Source organism: Epithele typhae, assembly GCF_022376455.1.
Source record: "Epithele typhae strain CBS 203.58 chromosome Unknown BXZ73scaffold_8, whole genome shotgun sequence".
In the NCBI taxonomy this organism is placed as follows: Eukaryota; Fungi; Basidiomycota; class Agaricomycetes; order Polyporales; family Epitheliaceae; genus Epithele; species Epithele typhae.
Window position 1 is genome coordinate 639,482 of NW_025954199.1, and position 23,191 is coordinate 662,672.

The 23,191-nt window shown below is 57.9% G+C and overlaps 5 protein-coding genes across 5 annotated transcripts; 3 read left to right on the plus strand and 2 right to left on the minus strand.

The window, feature by feature from the left end:
- Positions 1–1,841: 1,841 nt before the first annotated feature.
- On the plus strand, positions 1,842–5,849 carry BXZ73DRAFT_75425 (uncharacterized protein; the record flags this gene model as incomplete). The annotated part of the gene is made up of 7 exons (XM_048022208.1): positions 1,842–1,870; positions 1,920–1,969; positions 2,028–2,078; positions 2,732–3,332; positions 3,388–4,408; positions 4,464–4,744; positions 4,796–5,849. 7 exons carry the CDS (start codon positions 1,842–1,844, stop codon positions 5,847–5,849), a joined length of 3,087 nt encoding a protein of 1,028 aa, XP_047880754.1.
- Positions 5,850–7,347: 1,498 nt separating this feature from the next.
- BXZ73DRAFT_75426 (uncharacterized protein) lies at positions 7,348–8,627 on the minus strand (the record flags this gene model as incomplete). The annotated part of the gene is made up of 4 exons (XM_048022209.1): positions 7,348–7,566; positions 7,687–8,049; positions 8,088–8,351; positions 8,565–8,627. The coding sequence occupies 4 exons, from the start codon at positions 8,625–8,627 to the stop codon at positions 7,348–7,350; spliced, it is 909 nt and encodes a 302-aa protein (XP_047880755.1).
- Positions 8,628–10,716: 2,089 nt separating this feature from the next.
- Positions 10,717–12,526, plus strand: BXZ73DRAFT_88584 (uncharacterized protein; the record flags this gene model as incomplete). The annotated part of the gene is made up of 4 exons (XM_048025007.1): positions 10,717–11,247; positions 11,277–11,540; positions 11,565–11,970; positions 12,027–12,526. The coding sequence occupies 4 exons, from the start codon at positions 10,717–10,719 to the stop codon at positions 12,524–12,526; spliced, it is 1,701 nt and encodes a 566-aa protein (XP_047880756.1).
- Positions 12,527–12,887: 361 nt separating this feature from the next.
- Positions 12,888–15,689, minus strand: BXZ73DRAFT_88585 (glycosyltransferase family 39 protein; the record flags this gene model as incomplete). The annotated part of the gene is made up of 10 exons (XM_048025008.1): positions 12,888–12,972; positions 13,023–13,356; positions 13,408–13,740; positions 13,794–14,363; positions 14,420–14,603; positions 14,662–14,824; positions 14,873–14,981; positions 15,039–15,343; positions 15,399–15,523; positions 15,579–15,689. The coding sequence occupies 10 exons, from the start codon at positions 15,687–15,689 to the stop codon at positions 12,888–12,890; spliced, it is 2,319 nt and encodes a 772-aa protein (XP_047880757.1).
- Positions 15,690–16,003: 314 nt separating this feature from the next.
- Positions 16,004–18,898, plus strand: BXZ73DRAFT_88586 (U4/U6 snRNP-specific spliceosomal protein; the record flags this gene model as incomplete). The annotated part of the gene is made up of 11 exons (XM_048025009.1): positions 16,004–16,204; positions 16,253–16,363; positions 16,414–16,490; positions 16,560–16,653; positions 16,706–16,859; positions 16,919–17,042; positions 17,099–17,311; positions 17,362–17,415; positions 17,520–17,827; positions 17,854–17,938; positions 18,646–18,898. The coding sequence occupies 11 exons, from the start codon at positions 16,004–16,006 to the stop codon at positions 18,896–18,898; spliced, it is 1,674 nt and encodes a 557-aa protein (XP_047880758.1).
- Positions 18,899–23,191: the final 4,293 nt, after the last annotated feature.

A 23,191-nucleotide genomic window follows, 5' to 3' on the forward strand; every position in this document is an offset into this window, starting at 1 on the left:
CAGGGCCTGAAATCTTCCAGCTGCCTTCGCGGGTGGCCATGGAAAACATACCGCCGGCTCGCAGAGATCAATCTCAATCTACGATCCGCAGGCTCCTCTCATTCGTCCAATCCACTGATCGTCGTTTGCTTTGTCCCTCGTCTCTGTCGACCACCTTACACAACCTCGCCCTACTGCACTTGTTAGCTGAGCATTCGCTAAGATCATCCAGCACAGTCACCAGACAGAGAAATGATGGATGGCCGAGGCACACACAGTTGGAGATTTGTTGAAACACGAGCACGGCCGGTGGCTATGACGTGGATTAGGGCTTTCGACGATCGAGCGGGGAGCGGCGGATGCGCCACAACACCTCGTACAAACAGCTGGATTGGATACTACGCCGTGATACGCGTTTCATTCGCCAAAACATACGGGACGAGGCAAATACTGCACCAGGCCATCAACGGGCGTAGTACGTCAGTTGCAGCGTCATAGGTCTGGGTTCTCGTACGCCGGGCATGCCGATTCGAATTCCGGGACCTCACATCAGGCTGCCTGTGCCGTTCGAGGACTGCGCCAATATCAAGAGACGTCAGGATATCAGGTTCTGCATTTCCGATGGCCCAGGATGACTAGGACTCTCGCACGCGTGGGTCCGGAATGTGCTGAAATCGACACCCCACCAACTTCCTGGAACCGGGCTTTTCGGCTGCGTCGGATTGAGAAGCCGCCGTGAGTTTGCAGAGGGTTAACGACGCCCGCTAAGTATGTAGACGCAGTAAATCGGTTATCGCCACTGGTTCCGCAACGGTGTGGGAGCAAAAAGAAGAACGGACGTGTGCTTGTCCCAGGTAAGACGGTTCTGAACATCATGCAAGGCCGCGAACGGATCCGGGCGTACACAGGCATGGAAGAACGTGTCAACTCATGTTGACACGATACGGAGGCGCAACGAGGTCTGCGTGTGAGATCCAGACTCGCTTGCCGATTGCCGAACTGCTTCGACGCTGCTCAGCGAGCTCGCGTACGATCGTTACCACAGTGCGGTTGAAGGAACGAACTCCCCGATCTCATAAACATGGCCGAGGGGAGACTACCGTGAATCTAAGTGGTGGTGCTTGTGGCTATCAGCGTAAGCAGAATGTGCCGTTATCCGACTAGAACGCACCTCAACGGCTCCAGGCCAGGGCGGCGAGACATGCCGTCTGAAGCCAAGCAGATGGTCTGACAGAGACCATGGAGCCAACGATGGCGCTCTCAACGGCGATACGGTGCGCGGATGTGGGCAAAAGGACACGAAAGCCACGGTGATATACACGTGCGGTCTGTTCGAAGCCTCGTTGTTCTGCTGAGAGACTCCATCAGCGAGGCCTGCCAAGATAAGCGGGGAATCGACGCACATGTGCGGGCCCACGGGCCGCTGCGAAGCCTGTATGATGCGCCTCATGCGCTGCTGAACTGGTCTCGGGTGGTGTTGTGGACCCGGGGCCGAGCACAAAGTTCATGCGGAGGGGAGAGTCACAATCGCAATGCATAAGATGACCACGAGTGACTTCACGAGGCCGCAGCAGCGTCTTCCTTATATGGGCCTGGAGGTCTGTGCGCGGCGGATGCCGGCCGGAGTTCTAAAGGCGCCACGAGGGGATGCGCAATCTTCTCGCCCAGCTGCCCCTCAACTCGACCACGATGCCGCCAGCAACCCGTTCCCGCCAGCAGGGTACTTCAGCACAAGCAACACCGCGAGCATCGTCCGATCCTGCCAGCGATGAGAAGGAAAACTCTCAAAGCACGAGAGCACGAGCCACTAAGAAGGGGGCAAGGCTTACTGCCTGTGCAAGCAGCCCGATGACGGATCTCCCATGATCCACTGCTCCAAATGCAAGGATTGGTGCGTAAGCTTCATCGCCTCGTCTCCAGTGCTAACGACGGTGTGGCAGGTTTCACTTCAAATGTGTGGCTTTGAGCGAAAGAGACGCGGAGGATGTCCGTAAGTCGATTCCATGATTCATGTCACGCAAGCTAACGCCCCTCACCTTCGCCTTCAGAACTGTTCGTGTGCCCTTCGTGCCACGAAAAGACCGGTGCCCGGACGATCAGTGAGTGTTCACCTCTTCTCTGCGCCTTGACCTCCACCCCTTGCTCGCACGACCTTGCTGCTCCGCCTACTATGTACTCCGCTGCAATATCATTGTAGTACTATGTCCCTCTGTCGCACACCTGGCCCCCGTCCTACCGTCCCTCGAACGTCACTCGACAGTGGCTTTTGCGATACATTGGCGCGATAATGCAACGACTGGTGCTGTTGGATGCCGCACGAATGGGTAGAGCTAGTAGCCGTAGTCCCTCCACGTGCGCACGACCGTCGATAATGAATGCAAGCCATCGTTGCGGGCTGCGGTCGAGTGAACGCTGTGAGGGGCGGGTGTAGTTGCGGTGGTTGTGGGGTGTACTGGGACGTTCTACGGAGCGGAGGCACATCCGGATACGGCGTTTGGGCACGAGCGCGCGGAACGACGGCGAGTCAGGCGTGACGGCGGCTGGGTGGATGGTTGGGAGAACGTGGGACGCGTTGGACGCTGGGGCATGCAGTTCTGTTGTTTCGTTCGTTTTTTTCTCCTTGCATGCTTTCCTTCTCGGTGTTCTTGGTGGTGCAGGTGCTGAACGCTCGTTTGCAGAAGAATGGGAGGGCCCGGACCCTGCGCAAGAGGTGCACGAAGACCGGCGCATGACACGAGCCTCCGTGGCGAAGGGCAAGCAAAACGCCGCCGTGCGGCAGCCAAGATGGAGGAAGAGCCGGCGCACGACGAGGGCGTGGAAACAGCCCCCAGCGCAGCCCATGCCGAGCACGCCCCCGATGCGTCCGCAAAAGGGCACGAGCCCAACGAGGGCCCACCCCGCGCGACGAGCCCGCGGCGGACGCGCACGGCGAGCGCGAGGTCCGCCGCCGCGAAGCAGGAGTCGCCGGCACCGGCACCCAGCAGCAGCGGCACCGCGACGCAGGGGAAGCGCAAGACGTCGATGTCGGCGCAGGCGTTGCCTCCGCCCAAACGGCCCCGCTCGGAGTCGGTCGCGGGGGAGGACCCGGCGCGCAAGTACTGCCTCTCGAAGCTGCAGGAGCTCTTCTGCGAGATCTTCAGCAAGTACCCGTTCTTCGAAGCCGCGCCGGAAGAGGAGGAGGTCCCGAGCTCGCTGCTGCGGCCGCAGAAGACGCGGGAGGAGCTCAGCGAGGAGGAGAAGGCGGCGTTGACGGCAAAGGCGCAGCAGTTCGGCGTGGAGCTCGAGCAGTGCATGTACGAGCTCTACTCGGAGCCCGACAAGAGCGGGAAGCTGACCGTCGCGGGCAAGTACAAGTGAGTGGCTCGTCCAGCACACAGGCCCGAGACCGACTGACGTTCCGTGTCGCAGGGAACGCTTCCGGATGCTCACGTTCAACCTCGGCAAGGCCGACCGCGTCGTGCTCCATGTGCGGATCGCGGCTTCGCGACTCACGCCGAAGGTCCTGGCGACGATGTCCTCGACGGACCTCGCGTCGGAGGAAGAGAAGCAGTCGATCAAGAAGCTCGAGCAGGAGGCGCTCGCGCACTCGATCCTCAAGAAGAGCGTCGTCCCCCGCGCCAAGATCACGCACAAGGGCCTCCAGGACATCGAGGACGTCACCGGCGCCGGCCGGCGCGAGGTCGAGCGCGAGCGCGAAGACGAGGAGGAGGAGCGCATCGAGCGCGAGAAGCGCGAGCGGCTCCGGCTGCAGGCCCAGCGCGCCCAGAGCCAGGGCTCCGCCCCGCCCGAGAGCCCCGTCGTGCCCAACACGCCGACGTCGGCCACCGCGCCGGCGGAGTGGGGCGCGCCCCCGCCCGTGCCCGCGCACGCGCACGCGCGGCCGCTGTTCGTGCCGTCCGCGTCCGACTTTGGCGGGGGCCACGGCGCGGGACCCGCCGCCGGCGAGCACGAGCTCAACCTTGCGGACCTGATCAACATCGACGAGGACGCGTCGGGCGAGGTGGCGATGACGCCCGTCTCGGAGGCGCTCCCGACGTCCGTCGCGGAGGACGCACCGCCGCTCGGGTCGCAGGGCGCGCCGGGGTCGTCGCAGGCGCACGCTCCGCTGGAGGCTGGCAAGCCCCTGGGCGTGCGGACCGCGCAGCTGTCGCCGTTCGTGGCCAAGGGCACGCAGCCGGGCTTCGATCTGAACGCGCTTTGGACCCCGACCGAGGGCGGGGCGAAGGAGCAGCAGGTGAAGGAGGACGAAAGGATGGAGGTGGACGAGAGGGTGGAGACCGTGCTGGAAGGCGGGGGCGAGGAAGCAGCGGACCAAGACTTTGACATGTTCCTCGGCAACGAGAAGGAACAGGAACAACCACCGAAGGAGCTGACGCCGGAGGAAAAACGCGTCGCGTTCGATGCACAAACCGCCGTGTGGGAGGGTGCGGTAAGTCGTGTTGTGTTTTTACATGAGGCAAAGCAGGGCTGATGTGCTTCTACAGATTTCTATGCCCTTGGATTCGGAGATTCATCAAGACGCCACCGTCATAGCCCGTCCAACGGGTGGCCGTATTCTGTCGGGCGATTCATCGCTGTGGTCCATGCTCTTTCCTGCGAAGGAGTTGAGAATTGATGGACGCGTCATGATTGAGAGGTCTGCTCAATATCTCAAGCAGGTCCGCCTGAACCCGTCGAAGGAGCTCGTCGCGGTCGCTTTCTCGTCCGCTCCTGGATCAGACCCTGCGGGCTTCTATGCACTCAGAGATCATCTGCTTTCGAAAGGGTGAGAGGTATTCCTTTGCCCACGTAATTCATTACTGACCCATATTGACAGACGGCATGGCCTTGTCTTCCCTTGGGGACACAACCCAAAGTCGAGCGCACCCGGCCGCGAACTCTATATCATCCCCCTGCTGGCGACAGAACCGATCCCAGAGTATATGGAGCTTCTCGATCGTCTGCGGCTGCCCGGCGAACGGACTGTAGACTACCTCATCGGCATCTGGGTTCTCACCAAGGGCAAACTTGTTGCGCCTCCTCCACAGCCGCAGCCGCAGCCGCAACCTCAACCTTTGCCTTTGCCGGAGCCTCTGCCAGAGGCTCAGCCTTTACACCAGTCTCCGCCTCCTCCTCAGACCCACACACCGCCTGAAACCGCCGTGCCCTCCATACCCAACATCGACTTCGCCCGTCTTCAGCAGCTAGGCCTCCTCTCCCTCCCTTCCACGCTCCCCCCGATCCCTCCCCTCTCCCAGTCCCAGTCGCACTCACACTCCCAGTCTTCCCACTCATCGCACTCCCACAGTCCCCCGCACCTCGAGCAGCCCCCGGCACCCGGTGTGCACCCTCTCGCTCCGCCTCCCACGGGCGCTAACCTCGCCTCAGAGATCGCGTCGCTCACCTCCGAGCAGGTCCAGCACATGCTCGCGTCGCTCGCCAAGGCCGCCCCGTCCGCGCTCCCGCCCTCGATCGGCGCGCTGCCGGGCATGCAGCCGCACGCTCCCGAGCTCCCGCACCAGCACCAGCACCAGTATCCGCATCAGCAACACCCCGGCCAGTGGGGCCAGCAACACCAGCAGCCCCAGCACCAGTACCCCGCGTACGGGCAGCAGCAGCAGCAGCAGCAGCCGTACGGCCCAGACGGCTACAACGTGCACAACGGCGGGGGCACCGGCCCTCCGCCCGACTACGGCTACGACCGCCCGTACGACGGCGGCTTCCCGCGCGGCCGCGGCCGACGGGGCCGTGGCGGCGAGCGCGGACGCGGGCAGTGGCAGAAGGGGTCGAGGGGGCGGGGTGGCCCGCCGCCCGCGGGCCCGCGGAACCGCAATCCGAGCGGGAACGGCGGCGGCTGGGGCGGGGACCCTCAGCAGCGGCCGTGGAACTGAGTCACAGCTTTGGGGCTCGAGGTTCCGCCTTCTCGCGTCTATCTTCCCGTTTGATCTTTACCTGCTTTTACGAGTTCCGCTACTGTATCATAGGTATTGGCGAGCGCAGAGGCTCGATGTATTTGTACTGACAGCATGGAAGTTTGCCCGGCTTACCTACGTATCGTCCATGTCATCGTGACTGGCGAGTAATGGTCATCGTCTGATTCACTTCGAATGCCTTCGAACTCTTAGGTGGACGGATTCGAATTCTTCGAATAGGTATACACAGGATGGAGCCACCGAGGGCTCAAGATTAAGTAGCCCAAACCTTCGACCAAGAGAAAGCAAGTTGGCATGCCACCGCATATCTGCGGAGGCTTGGCTCCTGACAAATGTTCCAATGTACGATCTATGCGGGAACTTCGCTCGGGCGACGCTTTAGCCGTTGGCGGTGCGGCGGCTTCGCAGGCTCCTACCCAGCCGTTGGTTCGAGTTACGTGCCCCCGAGGCTGAGCGTGCCCCGCGCCTCAGGTGGCGCGGCAGGCCCTGCAGCGGCGGGTGGTATTTTATTCCTTCTATTCACTGCGTGAACGGCGTTGGAGGACAGTACCTGTTTAGTTGAGGTTAGAGGACTCGCCCGCCTAGCTTGAACCTTTCCGTACTTATCCAGAACTAGCCTCCAAGGGTTAGCTGGCTGTAGTTAGGTCGTGCCACCACTTGGTTGTGCACTTAGACTCAGTAGAGCCATGTCAGGTTATCACGTATCACAAGAGGTATCACGAGGCAAGCTAGATCTTGTAGCCCACCACGAGCAAGCTCCGGTTATACGCTACCTATTCCTAGCTTGGACACGTCTTGGTTGCTAACTCCACGTGTGCTAGTGAGGCAGCCATGCACATGGTATGCAGCCAAAATTCTCTCAACGCATTAACGTTATTATCACTACAGTACTATATGAAACAAAGTATGCTATGAGAGGATCAAAGGCGCAGTTCGAGGGAGCACGGGGGCGCGCCAGACTCGCGGAAGAAAGTGTTGACGTAGAACGACGCCATGTCCTTCTCAATAGCAAGGATTTCGTCTTCTCGCATGGCGCGACCGAACTGGCTGCGAATATGGTCGGGGCAGTGCGGCCAACGCGAGACGACACGGCGCAGCGCTTCCATAGCAGATGCTCGCCATCGTGGAACCGGATGGGTGAGACGGGGATGTTCACGTGGCAGCTCTGGGACGGTATAGATTGACCCGCCAAAAACGCGCGATAGGAGCTCATCCGTTCTTCTTCATCGTGATTCCCTCCCAGATGGGCCGTATAACTGATCTAGAGCGAGCAATCGCATCGGAAGCCGAGTTCGCACATCCCCAGATGAGGAGGGAGCGGAGGTGTGTCTTGATGTACGTGAGATCGTAGCCGAACCAGCGCACATCTTCCGAGGAGGTCGAATCGTGTCGGAGGAGTTAAAGACATCCCGAAGACCTCGAGGATCTCGCTTGCCGTTGCGCGTTGCGGGTGTTCTCAGTCGGGCTTAGACGCCCAGTTGACCCAAACAGGATGTTCCGCCATCAGGTCGTTGGGATGGAGGATGCGGAGGATGGGGGGCTCGGAGGAAGTAGAGCCACGAGGGACGGATCGAAGCCAGTTGATGAGGTGCTCTCCCCTTCTCTCCTCCGTCGTGGCGCGCAGCAGCATCGCGGGCTCGGGTATCCAGTACCCCCAGGCACGTCGTGGAGCTTGCTGAGAGAGGTCCGTGGTCGACAGGGCATGCGCTCGTGAATGTATCTTGGAATTTATCAGCGCCGAGGATAGATGACGGCTCTGAGTGATACGGTAACCAGATATTGGGGTAGAACTTACTGGGCTTCCCATTCGCTTCCCAGCCTTCATTTTGGTAGTTCGCGTGGGGCCGGTTTTAGAGCCCCAAGCACTGAGGAGGTCGGACGAGGGGCCCAGGTTCACGGTGCCTTTTTTGTAGGCCCGTTGGGTTTCCGGAGGAGAATACCCCGAATGGGCGTTCACCGCAAGGAGGGGCGCACGGGAAACGTCTTCGTACGTGTGACCACCGCGGGCCGTAGCGTGGAGGTGGTTGGGGCCAGCGATACCGTGGTACAGGGCATATTCGACTGGATGGTCTACTACGAGATTGACCGGCGGTGGTGTGAGCTCGACCACAGCGTGGATGTTAATGGTCGGAAGGATGGATGTGTCGGATCGCATGTACTGACGGGAATTCCAGCATCATAGAGTCGCTGGACTACCCCGGGATCGCTGGAGAAAGCCCCCATCAACGTAGTGTGCGTGTTCCGGGTATAGGTGTCTTGAAGGGGTAGATACGCATCGTGATAGTCGAGGAAAGTCCGTGCCATGAGCCAATAACGCCGGGTCGCCCGGACTTGGATGAGCGTGTCAGAAAACGTGCAGGGGAACGTTCGTAGTCGATCGCGAGCATGGCGCATCGCGATCTCGAGCCAGAAGAGTCTCCGCTCCTTCTTGAGAGGATGTACCGATATCTCGTTCGTCGACTGACACACTGAGAGCGTGTATGGAGGACGCATGGAGAAAACCCAGACACTTGAAGAGCGAGCCAAGGATTAGTGCGAAGTCGACGTCTCTGATGGGCGTCCACCAGACAGAGGAGACGATGATTGCGGGGAACCGACCGCCGGATGGCGCACATGTAATCGAAGTCTGGAGTGCTTAGTTGGGGCCATTGAATGGGATCAGCGAGTCCGTACCCGTCCATCGGGATAGGCCTGAACATCGAGGGTGCCGACAGGCGGGTCGGGCACATAGTCCATGTTGGGCGAGGTCAGGACGTATATACTTCTCATCCCTGGTGCGTGAGGCGGAGAGGACGTTGTGCCATTCCAAAGGAACTGTCCCACTGTGAATACACGCAGAGAAGGTGTATAAGAAATAATACACATACCGCAATATTCCTCTGCACATCTAGACCTTGCATCCCACCCGTCCCGCTCCGGTTGAGCTGTCAGTGTAGATGAGACCGAGTGTCCAACTATGAGACGTCGCTGGATGTGGCAATGAACGAGGTCGGAGTGCTGGAAAAGGAGGTATGACGAATATGTAGCTGTGGACGTGGCCGAGTTGGATGAAGATGAGGCTTGAAACTCGAAGACCCAGGGTGCGGTGCGGTCGGGGTCGGGGGTAAGTGCGCGTGGATTAGCGCTGATTTTGGCATTGGTGGGCCGATCTTCACGTGCGTCTGTCGACTTCGGCCCGCGGTTTTCTTGCAGACACACATTTGCATCCTAACACCCCGCACATACATATTGAGCGACGGCCAAAGGTAGTATGTACATATCTAATACGAAAGGTTTTCCCGCCAGGCCCACGCTCTCATACGGAACCTTCTCCGCCTCCGCGGCAAGGTGGCCGCCCAAGCACCGAAGCATAAACCACGCCGAGTTTCGTCTCCACGCACTACTCGAGCAACAGCGGGCTGTTCGACATGTCCTTTCAGAACTCGAAAATCGCTGCCCGCAGCACAAACGTGGTCATCCCCCCTGTAGCACCACCTTCACGACGTCTGTGCAGACACTCCCCTGCTCGCGCAGCATCACCATGGGCTGGTCTCCGAGCTAACCCCCGCTCTCCAGCGCATATGCGGTTGCGGCGCAATTATCGACACATACCCCACCGAGGTCAACGACGCGGAGGCCGCCTACGTCGATGCCCAAAATATCCAGCTGGTGGACTACGACTTCGGCACGGCGATGCAAGCGGCCATCCAGGCGGAACAGGGCGGTGGTGCGTGCCAATGCGGCTTCTGGGGACATCTAACTAGGACCTGGCTCGCTGGTAAGCTGCGTTTCTGACACATGTTCATCACCGGCCAGCTCATATGCATCTTAGGACTAGTTCAATTCTTGCTCCTTCCCTCACATCCCACATCCGCCCCCTCAATGACTGCACGTTCATCTCACTTGAAATGCGCTCATTGAAACCGTTAACGTCCATATATAGAGGGCACTGACCCATGACCTATTACCATGCCACGCCGGTCACTGCGTGCTCGGTTACATGCAAGACCACATGAAAAAAACGGCGCCGCCTTGCGAGTCAAGCCCGAAACACCGGTTTGGCCCATCAATTCAACGTCCAGCATCCTCGTCCGCGAAACCTCCAATGCCCGCGCCTTCAGGCTACCCTGTATCCCACATACCAGGCCCACAGCGCCTGCCGCGCCGCCAGGCGCGGGGCGCGCTCAGCGTCGGGGCACGTAACTCGAACCGACGGCTGGGTAGGAGCCTGGCGGTTCGTAGTCTCGTTGTGTTCCGGCCCTTTCATTCCCGGGTAGGAAGCTATGGAGCGGTGCGGATGATTGTGGCTCTACGTCATCGCGTTACGTCTCGTTGCGGTGGGCAAAATCACAGGCTTGGGAAGCTTGGGCCGTTATGAAACCAGGCTCTACGCGCCCTTTCCCTTCAGCCTCGAACCACTTCATCGCCACCCTCTCGCCTCGAACCGCTTTGTTGCGTCCCTCTAGCCTCGAGCCACTTCGCCGCCCCCTTCTCGCCCAACCACTTCGCCGCCCCTCTCGCCTCCGCTATGGATGTTCATGGTGAGTGCTGCCACATGGTCTGGAGTCTGCTACATCCTAATTGCATTGCTTAGGCCCTCCAATTCTATTCACCGATGAGGAGCTAAATGATGCAGGGTTGAAAGGCGAAAGTAAGATTCACTTACGATGCGCGCTCCTATTCCTTACCAACGATGCCTCTGATAGATCTGTCATCTATCACGAAAGATGCCTGGGCTTGGATGAGGGAGTCGCCCAGCATCTTGCGTACGTCTCATTGTTATCTCTTCACTCTTCTGTTCTCCTAAATCAATTCCCAATTCAGCCCCCAGCTTGTTTATATTGCAATGTGCCGAGCACCTGGGAAAGGAGAGCAGCGTCTCTCCTTCACCCTCCTCCTCTTCGGGACCTTCAACGACGCGACGGCTTCATCACTTGCCTCCGAGCCCACGACCTCCGCCCCCTATGCTGTGTCGACCTACGAAAAATTCACTTTCTACTATGGCATTGCGGGCAACAGCGACCACCCCAACCTACTTTATCGCTCAGATTACAAGGCCAACCCCTTCCGCCTACCCCAAGGCCGTTTTGCCACGCCTCCCGCTAAGAGAGTCACGGACGTCTACGGCACTTCCATCACCAAAGCCTGGAGGAAGATCGCTCGCGGCATCACATCCATTCTCAAAGCCAATGGCGTCTCCTCTGGTACCGTCGATGCGGCTCGTTTCGTCGTCTCCGGAGAAGATGGTGTCGAGAGGATCGGCCCTCCTGTGATCTGGATATCAGTTATTCCTGGCTCCTTCGACAACGCTCGTGCCCACATTGCCACCCAGCCCATGCTGGCTCTTCTCAGGCAGTGTGGAGCTGGGGATGCTGTTGTCCAATGGCGGGAGGCTATTAATGCAAGGCGTCCGGTCCAGGTTTTATGTCCGATGTCGCGACCCATAACCCCACCGCTCATGTGCGCCATCCATTCACCTCCACCCTCAACATCCCGCTCACGACCAAGGAGAGGCAGGAGGATGACTTCGAGGGCAGCCTCACGCTCTATTTCCACGAGGACGTTGACCAGGTCGCCTCCGCTGTCCTGGGTGTCTCGTGCTCTCACGTCCTCAGGATCAACACCCTGGAGGATTATCGGCTTGGCGGCCCCGGTGCACCCAGGAAGTATGTCCGCTGTGCCGGCTTGCGTCAGTTCCAGCGGTCTCTCGACCACGTCAAGACCCTCGTCGGCCACTGTGTGGTCCGGATAGGCAACCACAAGCGCGATATTACGCGGCTGGAGGCGATCAACTCCAGGGATGCGGAAGAGGAGAAGGAGCTGAAGGAGGCCCAACGCAGCATGGGGAAAGACACCGAGTCGATCTCGGAACTTGAAAAGTTCTACAACGAGTTGAAGACTCGGTGGAGCGACGCCAGCGATCGCGACATTGGGTTTCTCCGTATCGCCAAAGCCCTCACCGTTGGCGCCATTGGAGACCGGGGAGACGTGGAGGACGTGGAATCCGTGGAGGCCGCGGGATATACAGAGGACTGGGGAGCCTTCGAACTGCTCGATGGGAAGTACAGGAAGGAGTTTAAGGGTACCGTCGTCGACCTAGGTATGTTTGTGATTATCGTTTTTGTGCTCAATCTATCATTGAACCGAGTGATTTAGGTACCAAAGTTCCTATTGAGGACGTCGCACAAAAGTTCTCCACACAAGAGAATACTCCCACACCCTTCATATACCCCTCCCGCCGTCTGTATGAAATTGACAGTGCTGCATCTCCGGAGCTCCTTGACAACCCCGACACGGTGGACAACGACAGCAAGCCCTGTCTCATCGTCGGCAAGGATGGTACAACGACCGGGCTTACCTTTGGCAGGTATTCGGGCCTTGAATCGGTCGTCTTTGATTCAAACGTCGAGTCGTGGGAGCTAGCCATCTACAACTGGAGCAAGGGCTCGCCCTCATTCTGCAGTGCAGGTGACTCTGGAGCCCTCATCTGGGATGGGAAGCACCGCGCCGTTGGTCAACTCCACTCCCATGGCGTCAAGTCTTGCTCCAACAACGCCGCCCATGTCACTTACGCGACCCCTGCGTGGTGGCTCATACAGCGTATCAAGAAGGAGTTTCCTAACGCTGGTTTCTTCCACAAGACCTGGCATATCTGAAGTCAATGCCGTCGCCGACTTCTGACTCTGTCGTCGTAGTCAGTGCTAGCATTCTGGAAGTGTTCGTGTTGTATGATCCGTCCTCGTCGATAGAGAAATCATACATTTGTTTCTTCATTTGGTGTGGTTTGAAGTCTTTTCGGTCGTAGGGGACTGCGACTACAGATCATAATTACCTGGTGACTTATCGGAAGCTGCGGATGGTCTCCATGGGAATCCTACTTTTATACACGTACAGCAAGGGTGGTCTCAAGAAGTCAAGGAACAGATGTCCAACATGCATTGGGTACTCGCCCCTATCCGCACCCGCAACGCGCGCCCGCGCTGGCGCGGGACCTGGTCCCCTTCATCCCTACATGGCTTACGCGGTGTCGGTGGCCTTCGCGGCGAAGTGGAGCGTCCAGCTCGAGAGCAGACGGTGGGCGTTGACGGATTGTCCGTCCAACCTGTTATAGATGTGAGCCTTAGGGACAATGGGAGGAGAGCAGACACATACCCTGGTGTGCCGTATGTCAACGGCGCCATGTAGATGAACATAATGAACAGAATGACCGTGAACAGCCCGACGACAATAGGGCCGCGGGTGCCGACATCTGCGTAGGTGCGAGCCTTGGGCGTGCGCAGGCGGGGTCCCCAGATGGAGATGGGATAGTTCACGGTCTCGGAGAGCGCGAACGAAAGCACGGAGCCGGCGACGAGGGCTGACATGACGTGCGAGGGGAGGTAGTGGTGCAGGAAGAGCTGACGGCTCATCAGGAAGAAGGGGAAGTAGTGAACGCCCCAGAAGAGGACGAAGAAACCCGTCGAGTTGATGAGACGATGGCGCACAGCTGCACAAACAAATTAGCCACGGCATCGCAAGAAAGGGTGTTACTACTCACGATCCGACAGAGGTTGAATATCGCGACGACGAGCGATCATGTCTGCAAGCATAATCCCGGTGTAGAGGGAAAGGCCGATGACACACGACCACCAACCAACGAGGTTGCCAACGAAGTAAATCTGCTTCTGGCCCTCAGATTTGGTCCAGAAACTGATACCGCTAATGAGGAATGGCCAGTTGATAGGACCACTGGCGTAGGGGTGGGACGCTGTAAGGCCAGCGTTGTGTTGCAACATGAGGATCTGCAATTCAACGAATTTTTTGATGAAGCTCATCGACTTGGGGTTCTTCGCCGGTACGTCGTCGGTGCGACCCTTCATATCCTCGCCGGCTATGGCAGATCAGTCACTTTCCTCAGTTTACGTGTTGATGGACAGTGCTCACTTTCGTCTGCGACAATGCCGTCGACGAACCAGATAGCCGTCTTGTCATTGAGATTCTTGTTGCCGTTGATCTCCTGTTGTTTGTACGCCCAATCGGGGAGCTGCTTGGGGTGCGTCCACATTGCGACCTTGGTGGAGACATGGATGAGGCGGAAGTGGCCAGACTTGCTCTTCCACGTGTCGCCTTCAGCTCCGTCGACCAAGCGAACCTGGAAAAGGGTGTCGTTGTAGCGCGAGTAGTCGTCCTTAGCGTGAGTAGTGAACTCTTCATTCGTTGGCATGAGAGGGGATGCGACATCGTGAGTGAGCAAAACCGTATCGGTGTTGACGTGCAGAAGTTGAATGATATCGTCGTGATGAACGATACGGCCTCGACCAGTTTCGGGCAAAGCCTTGGTGGGAATAATCTGCCAGTTGTTGTTGGAATCGTCGTGACCGTAACCGGTGACTTGCTGGCCTTGACTACTGATACGACCATCGTCGTACTTCAGAGGGTATTTGTCAGGGTGAGAGTGCAGGAAGACTCGAGTGTCTTTGTGCCTCATAGTGATAGTATCGAAGTAGCGAAGCTCTGAAAACGTTCTCTGAGCTCTAATAACCTATATAATCCGATGAATCGCGCCTCACCTTGACTGTTAAGCAGCAGCTCGTTGCCACGGAGGGTCTCCTGGAAGGCAGGGCTCATGAAAGTATCTCCAGTACCGGTGTTTGTCAGGAGGGCCAGATGAATCCAGAAAGTAGACAGGTAGATGATCAGAGGGACGAGAATGAACGCAATGGAGCGAGCCGCGAAGTGCCTCCAGAAGTATTCCTGACATACCAGTCCTCAACACGCCGAACACGGGAGAAAACGAAGGGGCTGTACGCACCATGCTATGCTCCTTCTTGATGTCCAAGATATCCCAGAGGTCAATGATAACCGCAATGCCCACCGCAACAACTGTGAGAATCCCGTTGACCTTGGACGCCCAAGTGAAAGCCATGAAGGTTCCACAGGCAAGCATCCAGCACCACCAGTCGAAGGAGAAGTCACTAGGCGCGCGTCAGGGGGGTCTCAATAGCAGTTCGTTGCAAACATACCGGTAACGCAGCTTCTGCCAGCGGATATAGCAGTACATGGTAAGAGTCATGAAGAAGATGAGAGTGGCATCCAGGAGGATCAGGCGGTCCTGTGCGATATGCGCACTGTCTGTAGAGGTGTTCTCAGTTGCGAACCCTAGCGTGTGAGCTCGCACGAGTGGCTTACCGAAGAGTACAATGCAGGCTGAGAAAGTGGCGATGATGGTCGAGTATCCACACTCCTTCATGATGCTGTAGACAATGGGGACCGTCATACTGCCGAAGATTGCGGGGAGGGCGCGCATGCCAACGTAGGGGACGTGAGCCTCCGTGTAGCTGTCCCCGATATTCTCGAAGCCAAAGGAACCATCGTATCCAACAAACCAACCGGCAAGTCCGAAGAGGAGCTTCGCGAAGGGAGGGTGGACGTCGAAGTAGTAGGAGTGCGTAATGTAGTAGGACGCAAACTTGCCAAAGTGGACTTCGTCGAAGCTGGAGGGGGAACACGTCGATACGCGCGATGCAGTAGACAGTCGAAAGCACGTACACAACCTCGTCCGGGTAGTTGATTTTGTAGAAGCGGAGACCGAAGGCAATTGTCGTGAGGAGCGCGATCATGACCAGGTTTATCTGCTCGTGCTCGAAGATAATCTCGACGGTGCTACGGTTTCTCTGAAGGAGAGGGGGACATGAGCGGGGAGGTGCGAGCAACATACGTGTCACATACCGGGTTCTGGATGTCAAGCTGCTCATCTTCGTCAATGTCTGGGGTGTGGCCGCGGGATGGCTCTGTGGGAGGTCTCCGTTGGCGGATTCTGCTGGGCCCGCCGCCCGACATGGTGGTCGCGTGGGTGGGGAGGGGGGGACAAGATGGTGGGGGGGGAGAAGACGTGAGATGGCACTGCGCGTTGAGTGACGGTGGCTCGGTTCGAGCGCGCGCGCCTCCGCGTTCGACACGTCCACTCGTGCACGAGCGCGCCCAAAGCAAAGCGCGTCTGCTGCTTTCACCCAGGGGCCAACAGGGGCCAACCCAGAGTTCTCCTCTTCGCCCACTCACGCCTCCCTTCGCGCACACACGCCAAACCGCGCCCGCCTCCCGCTCCCGCTCCCATCCTCCGGCTCACGCGCCCCCGACGCATCCGGCCTCCCACCATGTCAGAGCTCACTTTCGACACGCTCATCGACGATGGCAACTACCTCGGCTCGGAGAGAGCGCGCCTCGAGAACCAAGTCATCCTCGACGAGCTAGAGCGCAAGAAGAAGGCCCGCACCCTTGCTGTCCCGACCGATGACAACAAGGTCAAGGCCAGACTGCGCGAGATAGGGGAGCCCATAACGCTCTTCAGTGAGCGCGTGAGTACCCTCTCACTCCCTCCTCCGCGCCTGCTTAATTATGCGCAGCCTCCGGACCGCAGAGATCGTCTCATCTACGTCTTGTCACAAATCAATGCCGCGCGAGGAGAAGATGGAATGCAAGTTGATGAGTCCTCTTCGGAGGAGAGCGAGGATGAGGTTTGTCCGCTCATCAGTTTCTCGAGATCGCACATTGATTGGACGTCCAGGTTGAAGAGTTCTATTCCCCCGGTTCTCTCGAGTTGCTTGAGGCGAGGAGAACCATAGCCGAGTACTCTCTCCCCAGGTCGGATTTCCCATAAGTGGGACCACACATAGGTGCTTACTGCGTTCTTCTTTCCTTGTTCCCATACAGAGCTCAAAAACGGATCGCCCAGCAGCGGTTGGACAGCAAAATGACTCTAGGACGAATAATTGATATTCGAAAGAAAGTTTTCGCCGACGTCAAGGTGGGTTAACAACACTTCGGTACGCAATGACTGCTCTGACTAGCACCTACAGAGCCTAGCGAACCTCGGATCGCAGATAGGAGACGACCGTCCTATTTCGATGGTCAGATTCTCGCCTAACAGCAAGTTTCTTGCCACAGCTAGTTGGACAGGCAATCTCAAGATATGGAACATGCCTGACTGTACACCAGCTAAAATATTCCGAGGTCAGCCCTCCTCTTCTTTTCGATGGAACCTCGATGGAACCTCGCTGACTCTCTTCCAGGTCACACCGATCGTGTGAGTGGGCTTGCTTGGCATCCTCGAGCGACGCTATCCCAAAGCGAAAATGTCGTGAACATGGCTAGTGGCGCTGCAGACCTGACAGTAAACTTGTGGTCCCTCAGCAGGTGGGTCTCTTGCTTAAGGAGGCCCGAACACGTCTAACAATTACATGGACGCACAGCGAAACTCCTCTGGCAACATTGAAGGGCCACGCGGACCGTGTGGCTCGAGTGGTGTTCCATCCATCAGGGAACTACGTTGCCAGTGCCAGCTTCGATACAACATGGAGGTTGTGGGACATTGCAACGTCAAAAGAGCTGTTGTTGCAGGAGGGTCATTCAAAGGAGGTGGTTTCAGTGGAGTTTCAGCAAGATGGTGCGCTCTGTGCTTCAGGGTACGTCGAGTTCTTTCATGTCGCGGGCGTTCCTCTCATTCAAAATGCAGAGGCCTTGACGCAATAGGGCGGGTGTGGGACCTGCGCACCGGTCGCACGGCATGGTCCTGGATGGTCATGTCCAGGCAATTTACTCCGTTGCATTTTCTCCGAATGGGTAAGTGTTAACCTTCTTAGCCGATGTCAGAGACTCATCTTGAGCACTCAGGTATCAAATTGCCACGGGTTCAGGCGACGATACCATCCGAATATGGGACATGCGCTCGTTGAAGGCGCTTTACACCATCCCGGCTCACTTATCCAACGTATCGGATGTGCGATTCTTCTATGGGGATCAAGCTCTTCCATGTTTCTCCGGAGATGTCGCCATGGGCGACACAGAGGATGCCGACGTAAAACCCGTTGACCAGGACAAAGCACAGGAGGAGTGGAGGTATCGCTCAGGATTGTATCTGGCAAGTGGCGGCTACGACGGCCTTGTCAAACTGTGGAGCGCAGATGACTGGCAGCTCCTGCGTACTCTTCCTACGATGGTGGCAAAGTCATGTCCGTTGACCTGTCTAGTGACGGAAAGATGCTTGCATCGGGCACATATAACCGCAATTCCAGATATTCACGCCCGAGGGGGTATAAGTCGTTCCTCCGAAATGTACATGTATCGTTGTACGTGTATTCTGGAGACTAGTCTATACATATATTCGTCTTGAGAGACCGCAGAATGCTCCGTTCTTCAGGCTTTTTCTGGTCTTGTCTGGAGTCTCCTGCTCTACTGGCATCAGTCCCAAATTGTCCCCAAATTCTGCGGGACTATGAGTTTATGACAAGCTCTCCAGAAGAGATATCTGGGTCGCTCACTAGATGCACCAGCGTGACAGCGCGTCGTTGTCGGACACTCCCCATTGCGGCGTGTCGCGTGACGGCAGCGTGCGGATAGGCTCCCAGAAGAGAGGTATATCTTCCATTTTCGACGGCCATAACGAAGGGGACGGCGGTCGAGCGTGTGTTAGCGGTTGAGGACCAGCCGACGCAATCGGCAGTCGACTCGACTCTAGCACCACCCCGGGCGCGAGCTTCAAATCCGCATCGTCTTCGTCACCCGCTGGACTCTTCACCCGCAGGTGCTTGAGGCCTGTGTACGGCAGCAGCAGGTGCTGCGTGAAGCAATCTTCATCGTGCGCCCTCGATCTCCCCCCGCGGCTCCCGCCCCGCCCCCGCCTGAGAGGCCGGCACAGGCAGCGCGGGAAGTCGACGAACGACACCTCGGCCACCTGCGGCACCACGCCGAGGCACTGCTCCCAGTCCGGCTGCTCGTCCTCCGGGTAAGAGTAGTACAGGCCCGCTTCGCCGCGCGACGCGGCGGAGCGCACCACGCGCGGCACGACCCACCACTCGACGCGGCGGAGCGACGGCCACCAGGCGAGGCCCTCGAGCACCATCTTGTACGAGCTCATCGAGAACTCGCCGGCGAAGGGCATGCCCGCGACGGCCGACACGCGCAGGCGCGCGCAGTCGGGCACGCCTGCGAGCAGGTGCGCGAACCAGCCGCTGAGGCCTTCGCGCCGCCGCGCCGCGAGGGAAGCGCGGTAGCGCGCCTGACGCTCCACGGTCGTGAGCGGGGGGAGGGGGATGATGGGGTTTTGCGGCCAGGCGGCGGTCAGAAGGGGGGCGGAGGGGTGGACGCGCTCGACGGCCGCGAGCCAGTCGCCGCACGCGCCGCCGCTGAAGTTGCGGCTGAAGATAAAGGTCACGTCGAGCTCGACGACGGTGCGCTGGAAGAAGGCTGCGGAGGAGGGGTTGGTGGGGCCGAGCGGGTGGCGGGTGTTGTCTTTGTTCTGCGTGAGGGAGGTGGCGTTTCCGAAGTACTGGTTGTATACGCTCGCATAGGCGGTAGCATCCATGGAAGATTGGCTGAGAGCCCTGACGTTGCGAAGTGCACACCTCTGCACCACCTTGCGAAGGGTGCGACTGGCGAGAGAGAGTCGAACAAAGAGCTTCCACCGTGTGGCGGGCGCGACGAGGGCGATGTTGTTCCAGGCATAGACGACGATGATCTCAAGGATCTCCGTAGGGACGTCTGTGGTTCTGACTAGCCACAACATGCGCGTTAGCCACTGGTGAATGTGCGAATCGAAGAAGGGAAGTACCTGTAGTGGATGCCATGTCTGAAAGCGGAGGACGAAGGATGCGGTTGCCCAGTGCCGGCCGGAATATATGGGCGGTCTTATATGTACCTAGGTGGGCACGGGCTGGTTGCGTGCATGGCGGCTATTGTCCAAAGTCATGGGCCCATGGCGTTCGCCACATGGAATCTGGCACTCTGATGGACACAACAAGCGAAGATCGGAATGACAATGGGTTGGGCAGGTTAGTATGCCTGTCCATTCCAGACTCTGAGTTGCTGGGAGCAGAAGGAACAATGAGACACTCAACTAGGGGGCCAAGCGTTGCAAGTCTCGGACACAGCTCTGAGACTCCTGGAATGTGCACCAACAAGGCATTCCATCGAGATCAGAGTCGGCCGGGCGCTTGAAGTCTCTTGAGGGGAGAATAGAACGACGAGACCAAGGTCTACATAAACAAACTCGGAGGCATCACAAATCGCAGATAATGCATAGAAATACAGTGCCGAGGATAATTAAGAGTTGCGACAGCAAAGCGGAGACGACGATAACACATCCTGCACTATACGCACATACCAACCAAACCGTCGGGTCGGCCGGGCTCATATCACTCCGTTCCGTACCTGAAAGCAACACCATGTCAATGCACGCATGCGAGTCGAGATACAATAGACTTGCCTTCTGCATGAAACCTGACACTCTGCTGATATCAATGACTTGAGCCTCGCTCTCCATCGCAACCACCAGGTTTTCGAGAAGCTTGACAATAACGTAAGCGGTGAGCTCATGCGCTGTAACGTGCATGGATCACATCGACGATGACCCACCTCTTCGACTCTGTCGATCGGCACACCTGTACAGAGAGCAACGATCTTCTTACACTGGAACTCCTTCTCTGCGCTAGCGCCCTGGAGGGACTGCATGCGCGCCCCCATGAGTTGCTCGATGCGATCGTACCATATCTTCAGTCGGCGGAGCCGGATGAGAGTAGCAGCCGTATCCCCAAGTGGTATTGTTGGGTCAATGTCGAGGTTGGCGGGTGTGTCGGCCCCACCGACCAGCGCCATCGGGTCTTCGCCACGTGCCTGGAACGCTGGACCTGCTTTCGCCACTGGGTCAGAGCCATCAAGCTCCGTCCGCCCTGTCCAGTCAAATGTGTCCTCGTCGGCCAGTGCCCGCTTGAGATTCCTGACTCGTTGGCCTGCCTGATCAAGCTCCCCGCACCGTGCTTGCCAGTGCTGGATTTGTCGACGCTGCTCAGATAGCTCGCGCGTCGCGGCTCGTAGGTGAACTTGGGTGACGTCCAAAGCGTCTTGTTTCGACTTCACTTCCGTCGCAAAGTCGTCCCCAAGGCCCTTGATCATACTACTAATATCTGTGCGCCAGGCTCAATATAGTATCGCTCCTAAAATGCTGTCGGGCTGACCTGCAATGACATCTTGGCTCTTCTGAATGGGCACAGAAAGCACAGAACGCAATGAAGCAAGAATGTCTTCCGATCTTGCACTGCCGCCCAATTCCTGCGTAGCCTGAGTACGCAAGGAACTGGAGTCATCGTTGAACACTTACCTCCGTCTCGACACCGAAGTCACCAGGACGTAAACCGAGCTTGTTGGCCAGTAGTTTGTTGGCGCCAGCATCAAGCAAAACGCGTACCAGACTTCGATTCCCAACTCTGGCGGCGATGTTCAATGCTGTATCTCCGTGCTCGTCCTGGATGTCTATGATCGACCGGAAATCGGCCCGTTCATGATTTGCGATCCACAGGTTGATTTGGTCCAGGTAATAACGGGCGGACACGGCACGACCTTTCACTCCAGCGGTGGCGACAATGTGGTGGAAGACGCTCCGGCGAGCGGTATCGAGTGTGCGTATGCTGGGGTGGAGGGTGATGACAAGAGTGTGAAAGGTTTGGGTATCAAAACAGTGGGTCGCAAGGCAAGCTCGCATAAGCGCAGTTTCGCCATTGAAGTTGCCCCTATGAACGTCAGCGCCAGCAGTCACAAGCGCTTCTACGGTGGCATGTCGTCCGGTACTGGCGGCGATGTGGAGGGCGGTATGTCCCTGCTCGTCTAGCACGAGGTCGACATCTGTGGCGAGGGCAGGGAGGTCTGGGGGTATTTCGCGTATCAGATCTAATACAGCCTGGGGGTCGTCTCGAGCGCATATTGACTGCACGACTGCAGCGCGTCGTGTGTCGCGCGCAGGCGCATTATGTTCCATAGTGCGAGGGAGGGAGGGTTTAGAAGCGAAGCGGATAGTGTACTGTGGCTCTGGCGGTTTACCGTTCGTAATGAAAGGTTGTGAGCTGGAGGGACGGGAGTCACCATTTACGGTAGTAACCGACATGACCATTCCAGTCGACATAGGTGGCGGCATGCTGGCGTGGGCTTGGAGAGCGGTAGGGGCCGTCCAGTCGGGAGCGTCTGCCAAACCGGGAGGCTCAGTGCGCGCACGCTTGCTAGGGGATGGCGCGCCATCTTGAGGAACGGTGGAGGCTGGTCGCGATCGATCGAGCATTTGGATGTCGGGGGATGCTGCGAGAGCGGGAGGTGCCGTGTGAGATGGTGTGGGATGAGAGTCCGTGTCTAATTGAGAATGGTTCGTTTGAGCGACGGTTGAGCCACAGGTGGGGGTGTGGGTGAGACAGGACCGATGGGAGGGAAGCCGGACGGATATCCAGCTGCAACATGTGGGCCGGGAGGAGCATCGGAAGTAAGAAGAGAAGCAGACATACTGGAAGTAGACGGAGTAAAAAGTCCCTGAGCGCGGCCCTGATTGAGTAAACGGAGAGCAGACCCAGGCATGATTGGGGGTGGGGCTAAACCTTTACGGGTTGAGTGTGTCTCCTGGAGGCGTGGGTATCTAGACGTACCAGGTACGCTGGCAAGAGAGGCGGGTAGTCCACCCATGGGGTTGGCGTTGGGGACGAAGTCGAATAGAGGTGCAAGCAACGGGGCAACGCCATATTGCATAGCTATATCACGACCGCGTTCAAGGGGTATCCTGCGCCAGAGTGATTAGCATTCCGCTTAAGATCCTTCACATCTGTAACGACCTGGAGTCGATGGTGGAACAAATCATATGCATCTGGCGTGCGCGTCTCGACGCGACCACGCCTTCAATACGAGTACGGCAGACGGTCACCTTGACATATGTTCGGTATGAGCCCAGATGCAAAGCACATGAGTCTTTTTCACGCAATGAGAAGAACCTGGGTAGCAATGCTTTCACTGCGTTATGCAGAAGGCACGAACGGGATCTCTGAATAGAACATGAATCTACTCCAAGGTGCACACGTCGAGATCCAAAACCTGATCTGTGGAAAACCTGCAAATCACGCGCGAGGGCCGAAGTTAAATGCGCACTAATAGACGAGAGCAAGCCGAAGCCACCCGAAGGTCATAGGCTCGCCGCCATCGCCGCGAACTCATGACCTCAGTGTCACGCGGTGCGCATGCTCATAGACACATTCCAAACGGCCGATAACGCGAGAAATGGTGAAGGTGATATGATGACGAATGAACAGGCTCACCAGGTCCCCTGATATTTGCCATAGCCTCCCTGGACAATTTCGTGTTTCCCCGGGAGGATCTCCTTTTCCAAAATCTTTGTACGGCGCCCTTTGTCGACGCCAGCCACCTTGAGAATCTGGGTGGCGTTCACATACGAGTCGGCACGTCTGCGCATGACAGCGATGCCGCGGACCATGCATTCGTAGACCTATACGCGTTCGCGGCTGTTAGCTCCGAAGCCCCAC